General features: G+C 47.5%; 1 protein-coding gene across 1 annotated transcript in view; it reads right to left on the minus strand.

The window, feature by feature from the left end:
- bbs9 (Bardet-Biedl syndrome 9) overlaps positions 1 to 10,000 on the minus strand; it is a gene marked incomplete at both ends in the record, with an annotated part of 160,634 nt that overhangs the window by 114,083 nt on the left and 36,551 nt on the right. The window contains 2 exons of the mRNA XM_080541005.1: positions 4,282 to 4,296; positions 8,435 to 8,539. Coding sequence (XP_080397131.1) covers positions 4,282 to 4,296; positions 8,435 to 8,539 — 120 coding nt within the window. The remainder of the gene's footprint in view (positions 1 to 4,281; positions 4,297 to 8,434; positions 8,540 to 10,000) is intronic.

The raw sequence follows: 10,000 nt of genomic DNA on the forward strand, positions 1-10,000 counted from the left end.
AAGGTTTTGAAGATCAGCTGATTGGTCCAACCAGATGTGATACTGTCGCATGAGGCTGGGATGAAAACCAGGACCCACTGCGGCTCTCGAGGACCAGGACTGTGGATCGCTGCTCTCGGGCAAAGGAGCAAGGGGGTGATTCTGAACATGGCCCCAGTCTCGCCTTCACTCGGGTTCGCCTCAGTAGTGCGAAAAGGGTTTGCCTGAGAAAATATCCCCTTTTCAAAACCATTCCAGTTCCCTCAACAACGGTGTCTGCTTTAAATCTAAATAATTCTCCCAACGGTAAATGACCTCTGATTAAAAAATCCCCTTCTACGATAACTTTGCTCTCAAAACACTTTACGAAAATCAACTTTACTGACATGATTAACATAATGTCATGCATATTCACGGCTTTGCCGGGCCATGTGTGAGCGAGACTCAACACAAACATCTCCAATGACAGAGCGTGGGATGTTTTTGGAGAATCTTTGGGGTTGACGGAGCTGCTAAAACAGCACTGGGGTGGATTAAGGGCCGAGGTGGCCAACCATAACTCTTCCTGGGTTGGCTAAACAACGCTGAGCTTGCCAGACTGTTGGCTGGAATAACAGTCGGGAGGAGAGGGAGAGGGGAGACTGCTTAAGGGTAATTCCCTTTTTCCTTTTCTCTTTCTTTTTGGCGGAGTGAGAGAGTGATGGAGAGAGAGAGAGAGAGAGAGAGAGAGAGAGAGAGAGAGAGAGAGAGAGAGAGAGAGAGAGAGAGAGGGGAAAATTCAAGCGAAAAAAGTGGAAGAGCTAGAGAAACAGCCGGAGGGTGAAAGCAGAACAAGTGAACATATGAGCGAGGGCGAGAGAGAAACGGCAAGAGTGCAAAAGACAGAGTGGGAAAATAAAAAACAACTGAGCAAGAGAATGAGAATAAGAGAGTAAAAGAGAGTGATCAAGAACAAATGTGAGAGTGTCCAAGAGACAGAAAGAGAGAAAACTGTAGCAAAAGAGAGGAGGGGAAACGAAGTCTCGAAAGAGAGAGAGAAGTCTCTAGAAAAGGACAGGTCTAGAACAAGAGAGATGGATCATCTAGAAAGAGAGAGAGAGGGGGGGGGGGGGGTCTTCTAGAAAAGAAAGAGAACTCTCTAGAAAACAACAGTAGCTAGTAGATCGCGAACCGAACTAGGCTCGGCAAACGCAGGCCCTTTGTGCTACAGTATTGGGGCTAGCCGGCGCGAGGCTAATCCTTTCCTGTTATGTCTGGCCAGGTAACCTAAGCCATGTACTGTACAAGGGCTTTACATCGCCTCGGCTCATGTAGCAGCAACCGCTAACATAATAGAGGGAAAATCACCACCCCGGGGACCAGGAGGCAGGGTGTTCCTCTCTACTACAGTCCACGACCTCGCGCTCTCTCTCTCTCTCTCTCTCTCTCTCTCTCTCTCTCTCTCTCTCTCTCTCTCTCTCTCTCTCTCTCTCTGTTCGTTCATCATTTGTTTTCTCACTCTCTCTGTTCCCTCTATTCTGTTCATCTTTTTCAGTTTTTTTCTCTTTCTCTCTCTCTCTCTCCTACATTATCTGTGTAAATGTCTATCTCTTTATTGGGGTTCTATTCGGTTTGTGGCGGGCAGGGACTCAACGACCCAATGGCGTTTTTTTCGGACCACTGTCAAACTACAGCCAAAAACAGGATCGTAGAGAGAATGTTTGTTAAATGTTCTTCAGAGGTGTTCAACCAACCGATTGTGGCAGAAATAAATGACTGGGCTGTTCATGAAGGGGTCTGATCAATTGGGATAAAGGGAGATGGGGAGGAGAAAACAGGGAGTGCTTGAGAGAGAGAGAGAGAGAGAGAGAGGGGGGGGGGGGCTATTGGAGGAGAAGGAGTAAGTGAAAGGGAGTGAACACTAGAAGAGAGAGAGAGAGAGAGAGAGAGAGAGAGAGAGAGAGAGAGAGAGAGAGAGAGAGAGAGAGAGAGAGAGAGAGAGAGTCTGAGAGTCAGGAAAGTACGAAGGGAAACATTTTTCCATCTCAAGTTCACAGCCGCCGTTGACTAGTCGGCACTCTCTAAAGACAAACCTGTGTGTGTGTGTGTGTGTGTGTGTGTGTGTGTGTGTGTGTGTGTGTAGTATGAAGAGGGGACGCCCTGCCTGTAAATCTAACCTGGTCCCCACCTCTTCCACACAGCATCTCAGACAGCCCTTGTGTGTATTCCCAGGCTGCCAAGGTAGAGTTACGACCTCCACCACCACTGTGATTTACCTGCCAGGGGTGTGTGTGTGTGTGTGTGTGTGTGTGTGTGTGTGTGTGTGTGTGTGTGTGTGTGTGTGTGTGTGTGTGTGTGTGAGTTTGTGTGTGTGTGTGTGTCTGTGTGAGAGAGTAATTCATCTGTGCTGTCATCACTGCCCCCTGTTGGTTAACATTACATCCTACACACCTGACCTCACTATGGGGTCAATTTGTATACTGTATACAGTACACAACCTGTATACTGTAAGATAGTTACTGGAGCCGCCAACTTTTTGAGGTCTTTGTGATTAAAATATTACCACCAGGAAATTCATGTTCAATTGGATTTAAATCTGAAGATTGACTTGGCCAGTCAAGAACTTTCCACTTTTTGGCCATGAAAAACTCCCTAGTTGCTATGGCAGTATGTTTTAGGTCACTTCTTTTACTGTATAATGTAGCACCATCCAAGTTCTAGTGGCAGTTATACGTGCCAAACCTAACATCCCTGCACCTGTTTCACAGACGAGGTAGAATGCTGTGAATCTTGGGCAGATTCTTTTTTCTCCTAATTTTCCTCTTGCAATCACTCTGGTCCATCATAATATTTATCTTATCTTATCTTTCCACAATATCGTTTTTCAGACCTCTGCAGGCTTTTTAGGTACTTTTTAGCAAACTGTAACCTGACCATCCTTTTCGAGGATAACAAGTGGTTTGCCGCTTTCAGTGAAGCGTCTGTAGTTTGGCTGGTTACGTATTCTGCGGATGGTGGTCTATGATGCATACCTACCTCCTGGAGAGTGTTCCAGATCTGTGGGACAGTTTTTTTGCTTGTCACTTAACTTCCCATTATGTTTGGGTACACATATAGCTATGCTATTTAACAGACACTTTTACCTAAAGCAACTTATAGTACAGTACAGTGAGTACTTTGTAAATATGTTCCCAGTGGGAATCAACACCCCCAGCGTAAGTGTTGCTAATGCTATGCTGAGCAGTACAGGGCTATACTGTATCGCGTGACGTTGGTCTACTGTTGTTGCTTTTCAACATTTCACACTTCCTCCATGTGACAGTGTTACCATCAACTTCAGATGACTCATCTCATCACTAGTCATCACTAGGACATAGTGATATAGTGATATCTCATAGGTGTGTGTGTGTGTGTGTGTGTGTGTGTGTGTGTGTGTGTGTGTGTGTGTGTGTGTGTGTGTGTGTGTGTGTGTGTGTGTGTGTGTGCGCGCGTTGTGTCTAGTCTGACATCCTCTTCGTCTCTCCGACCACTGTGTTTATTTGACTGCAAGGCGACCGTAAGGGATCAAGTTCTTAGTGCAGCTGCAATGATGTCATTGACGCAGTGATATGTGTCTGTGTGCTGTGTGTGTGTGTGTGTGTGTGTGTGTGGATGTGGTGTGTGTGTAGAGGGGGTCCTCTGAGGTCTCGGAGGACACTGCACATTTGGGGGATATACTATACTGCATCAAAGCACGCACACACACACACACACACTCGCACACGTGCGCACACACACACACACACACACACGCACATACAAAAACAAAACACAGACTCGCTAGAGGCGAACTAGGCACACCACTATTAATGTGTGTGTGTGTGTGTGTGTGTGCGTTCGTGTGTGAGTGCGTGTGTGAGTGCGTGTGTGAGTGCGTGCGTGTGTGAGTGCGTGAGTGCGTGTGTGTGTGTGTGAGTGTGTGTGTGAGTGCGTGTCTGTGTGAGTGTGTGTGTGAGTGCGTGTGTGAGTGTGTATGTGAGTGAGTGAGTGCATGTGTAAGTGCGTGTCTGTGTGAGTGTGTGTGTGAGTGCGTGTGTGTGAGTGTGTGTGTGTGAGTGCGTGTGTGCGTGTGTGAGTGCATATGTAAGTGCGTGTCTGTGTGAGTGTGTGTGTGAGTGCGTGTGTGAGTGCGTGCATGTCTAATTATCGTGTCATCGGGGAACCTAAACACTGAGGCTGTGGACTCTTCCTGTGTGTCTCAGAGCATTACCCGAGGCTAAACTAGACACAGCCCAGTACTACAGCACGACTACAACACTACTGCAGTACGACTAGAACACTCACCTGTAGGGTTCAGCGCTGTCATGAGGGCCAGCCGTGGAGAGGGAGAAATGGAAACATGTCACATGTCACTTTAGAAGGCCTGGTTTGGTTTGGTTTGGTTTGGTTTGGTTTGGTTTGGTTTGGTTTGGTCTGGTCTGGTCTGGTCTGGTCTGGTCTGGTCTGGTCTGGTCTGGTCTGGTCTGGTTTGGGTTTGGGCTACTGCATATCCACATCGCCACTCACATACTTGTACACCCACGCCGTCATCCATTCCTGTTTTATCCCCCCTTTTTTCTCTCTCTCTCTCCTCTCGTGTCTCTCCCCGGTCACTCGTTCTCTTGTTTACCCCCCCTTGTTTACCCACTCCCTTCCCTTTCCTCCCACTCTCTCTTCTCTCCCTTCCTTCCTCCACTCATCTCCCCCCGTTCCCCATCCATCCTCTCTCCTTCCCCCACCCAACCTCTCCCCTCCCTCCCTCGTTTCTCTCATCTCTCCCTCTCCTCTCAGATGGCTATTTATCCAGCTCAAGTTGCAGGAGAGGGAGACGGGGGGGGGGGGGGGGGGGCTTGATACCCAGGTGATAGCGTTGGTGGGGCAGGGTATCTTACACACACACACGCACACGCACACGCACACGCAGGAAAACACTATGTGGTTCATCTCTTATTAGACCTCTACAGAAGTCAACGAGCAGCAGATTGCCTGAAGTGTTCTATAACGACAACTTTGATCCCATTTATGTAACCGTCAATGAAGGCCAGATTCCCTTTTGATTCGATTCACGTGACAATGATTCCTTAAGCAGTCAATGAAGCACATTCATTCATCTGATCCGGATCCCAGGCAATGAAAGCCATATTCACTTGGGACATCTGACACTGATCCCTCTAGCAGTCCATGATGGACAGATGAACTTTGACTGATGACTGACAGACTGGCACGAGCCAAATCTCAAAAGTCTTCCCTCAATTCCTGGCGGAGAATTGGAGGAGAAGGTCCAAAGGGAGGAACCTCAGACCTTCTACACCAATGAGCAAGGAGAGAGAAATGTGAGGAATCAAAGACAGACTTTTGAGATTTTGCCCATACTAACCGATTATGATTGTGATTAAATTAATCCGAGGCTGATTCCTTTCGCAGCCAATGGCGGGCCAGGACCAACTTGGTTTCCATTCATCAGCAGATTTGACACTCATTCCTCAGGCAGTCAATGAAAGCCATTCAGCTCCACACACACTGAGCCAATGAGGGCCAGATTGAGCAGTGGAGTTAGAGCCCAGTGCTGTGCTTGTGTATTTCACGCTTTGTTAACGCTGATGAAAACCATGCTTCCCCCTCTCTCTCTGCTCTCTCTCTCTCTCTCTCTCTGCTCTCTGCTCTCTCTCTGCTCTCTCTCTCTCTGCTCTCTCTTTCTCTCACTGCTCTCTGCTCTCTCTTTCTCTCTCTGCTCTCTCTTTCTCTCTGCTGGGCTCAGTTACAGTGGGTGTGAGAGTGGGAGTGGAGGAGAGAGAGGGGGGGGGGGGGGGGGAGTGTGAGGTGCATTATCTTAGCGTTGAATGCAAACCTCTGGATGACGATTGCACAGGTCAAATGGTGCAGAACGCATACACAGAGATACACACACAGAAACAGACAAATGCACACTCACGGATACACAAACAAAAATACCATGAATAGTTCAGTTAACGCACATGTGACACAAACACACACACACACACACACACACACACCAAAGAGGGTTAGGGTTAACTGTCAACCTGTTGGAGATGTTGAGGAGTGAGGACTTGGCAGGGCACCTCTAGTGCCTGATGAGGGGATAGTGCACTAGGTACTTAACTTGAAATCCCTTTGAAGAACTTGAGAACGTCAGAGTCCACTACAGTAACTTCAATGAGAGGACTTGGAGGAGAGTATTACTGTCAATCTCTTTGTCGGGCTTTGACAGAGGACAGGAGCATGGGGGGTTGGAAAGTGTGATTATTGCCCCTGGGTAGAGGAGTAGGGGGGCGGAGGGGGGAAAGAGAGAGGGGGGAAAGAGAGAGGGAGAGAGATGACTGCATTCCTACAATACCAGCTAGGTATTCAGAGGAAAGGAGAGGAGAGGAGAGGCAAGTGTTAATGAAGATTAACACTGCTCTAACACCCAGCCAGAGGGTTGACACACACACACACACACATGCGCGCGTGCACACACACACGCACATGCACACACACACACACACACACACACACACACAGACACACACACACACACACACACACAGACACACACACACACAGACACACACAGACACACACAGACACACACACACACACACACACAGACACAGACACAGACACAGACACAGACACAGACACACACAGAATGACAAGCGTGTAGACAGGGTTAGGGTTAGTGTGTGAGTGTGAGTGTGTGTGTGTGTGTGTGTGTGTGTGTGTGTGTGTGTGTGTGTGTGTGTGTGCTTGAGAGAGTATCTATGAGCGCAAGTATACATGTGTGTGTGTGTGTGTGTGTGTGTGTGTGCGTGTGTGTGTGTGTGAAGCTTCTCTTTCTCCACTCCATTCACTATAACGGAGCCTATCCCCCCCCCCCCGCTCACTCTCTCTCTATTAAACAACCCATTGTATGGTGATGCGAGTGCGAAGTGAGCCCTACCTGTGATCTAACGCTCCAACACCCCGCCAAAACACCAGGTCAGCCATGGTCAGCCTCCAGGCTCCGTGAAAAACCCCAGACTCCTGTCCTTTCCTGTCTTTTTTCCACCCCCACTATTTTTAGCATCACAATAAAAAATGTTTAAAAAAAAAAAAAAACGCCCTGATATTTCCAAGCCATTTCACATTTAATGTGCTTTCAGGGAACCTTTCCACCAAGGATGGGGCCGGCCAACGCAGACACCATCCAAGGGAAACAATAGCACAAATGCCACTTTTTTTTCCGGTCTGCGCCGTTTTGAACGGAGTGATATAATAATAATAATCATAAAAAGCCCATGACATTTTAATTCAAATAAAAGACTGGTTTTCGTCGGTTAGAGCGGAGGAGACTAATGTCTTCCAGAAATGCATAGCGCTTGGAACCAGATGCCTTGGCGGATCATTCCATCCTTCTCTGTGGTTTTCTGAAAGGGTACAGAGCTTATAGAGCCAGATGTCAGTCCTGTTACCATCAGCTGTCAATGCTTTTACCCAGAACTGTCAGAGCTGTTACAGATCAACCTGTTACAGGCGGAGTGGCTGTTCTGTTCCAGGCCAAACTGTTACACCTTCAAATGTAGGTATCCTATGGCGCTACCCATGGTTTGGTTTTGTGAGAATAAGGGTGCTGATGTGGGTCATCTGGTCTGCGGTCCAGTATTGTCAGTACTGTTTTATATAGACGTGAGTGACATGGAAGACGGCATTCAATGCTGCTAGGCAGATGTCACTTCTGTTACAGAGAAGGTCCGAGTGCTGCCACAGTCAGTCAGGTCTCTTACTGACCAGCCTCGTTCTTCAGGCTTTGGTATGACATCATCTCTACTTTTCAGTCAGTTACTTCTTCGAACGGATCGTGACGGAATCACGATGGTCGGGCTCCGAACGGGAACAGGGTTCGAAAAATGCTTTCGTCATTATGATTTGGTCAGCTATAAGTTCCTTTGGTTTCATTACATGTATTTGCTTTCTCTACAAACCATTACTGTCACCACCACCACCGCAATGTGGAGAAGGGAAGGGAAACCTTCCCAGCAGAACTCATCTCCAACGGAAGATGGGTTTACCGGATGTCTCAGGGGGGAGAAAATGTCTGGCCTCGCGAGAGCCATTACTGACCAATCACAGAGCTGCGACAGCCAGTTAGATGGTAGTGATGTCACAAATAGATGTCTGTACTGTTGCTTTTCTTTTTTTGACTTTTTTGCTATAATGCTGCATTCAGGAGGTAACTTTACGACTGGGAAACTTGTTACTAGAATTCAGAGTTTCCCAGTTGGAATCAACCAATGGGAAACAGAAGAAAGAGGAGGAAAGGCATGAGTCAGAGATGTAGGGGAAACATCCAGGTTTCAGAGAGGTTACGGACATAAGTCATGGTCCGTGTGTGTGTGTGTGTGTGTGTGTGTGTGTGTGTGTGTGTGTGTGTGAGCCTGCGTGTGTGTGTGTGTGTGTGTGTGTGTGTGTGTGTGTGTACCTGTGGGAGAGCTGTAGGACACTGCCACATCTCCAGTCAGGTCCGCTGGTGGATACTGGCCGTTCAGGAAGGCCGAGAACGTCACAGTGGTGGTCACCCCCGCACCTGCGTGGACAGAAATAGCAACACAGTTAGAAACACAGAGACGTCCCCCCACACACACACACACACACACACACCAGAGGTGGGGACAGGACAGGAAACAGTATTCCCAACACTGACCAGACTGCCCAGACCCCCACACACACACCTATGCTCCGAAAAACACATGCTCTCAAACATCGCCATGAAAGGTGCGGACAGCAGGATTAACAACATTAACCAGACAACTTAAACTCATATACACACACGCGCACGCACGCACGCACGCACGCACGCGCGCGCACGCACACACACACACACACACACACACACACACGCACGCACGCACGCACGCACGCACACGCGCACACACACACACACACACAGTGAAAGGGTTTCTCTGTGGCAAGAAGAGGAGGGTGATGACTCCAATACTTCCCCTCTAATGCCCTAAACAAACAGAGAGAAAAAGAGAGAGAGACAGAGGGAGAGAGAGAGGGAGAGAGAGAGAGAGACAGAGGGAGAGAGAGAGGGAGAGAGAAAGAGAGAGAGACAGAGGGAGAGAGAGAGACGGTGAAAGAGAGATCAAAACACCTAATAGGAAAGGCCATATTTCAGTTAATGGCTTCAGCGAGGGGTTGTGCCAAGTCTCTCTCTCTCTCTCACACACACACACACACACACACATCCCCTGTTTGAAGGGGCACACCCACCCTGCGTCAGCCTTGTGTGCTAATGGGGCGTGACGTGAGAGGAGAGCCTCAGAGTTGGGCCAACACAGGTGACTGGGCCTCAGCTATGTGCTAGGATTCCTCTCCTGAAGGGAAAGATTAAGTACTCTGCTCTGTCTGTCTGTTTTGTCTGTCTGTCTGTCTGTCTGTCTGTTCAGTTTGAAGTTCCAAACAACAACATCCATTTTAGAAAACATTTTCAGACCAAAACGTTTGTAAACAAAATATTTGCTCATTCTCTGATCGCTACCGATTAAACAACAATTACAACAATTAGGAAGCTTTTAGAACGGTTGAATGTTACATAGTGGACCTTTAAAAATGACAAACTAAAATGTCTTGAGTCAAGTCAAGGAAAGTATTCATCACCTTTGCTATGACACTCCAAATATTAGCTCATGCAAAAACAATAAGTTGAATTCAAATGCAAAATGTCTTCAACAAGTCACTCAATGATTTGAACCAAGTCCATCTGAGTGCAAGGATAATAGTTCATGTGAGTTTGGAATGAATGTCTTTGTTTTTATAGGGTTTCTGATTTGCCTAGGAATCAAATACACACTGTGTGGATTAGGCTGTCACAAAAACTGACACCGAACCAAACTATTATCCTTGTACTCAGATGGACTCAATTCAACCTATTGAGTGACTTGTTGAAGGCTTGCATTTGAACAAATTGTAGGAGTGTCATAGCAATGGGGGAGAACGCATTAGCACTCTACACATTTCAGCTTATAATTTTTTATTGATTTGT

This window comes from Nansenia antarctica (genome assembly GCF_963989245.1).
Source record: "Nansenia antarctica genome assembly, chromosome: 10".
NCBI classification, from domain to species: domain Eukaryota; kingdom Metazoa; phylum Chordata; class Actinopteri; order Argentiniformes; family Microstomatidae; genus Nansenia; species Nansenia antarctica.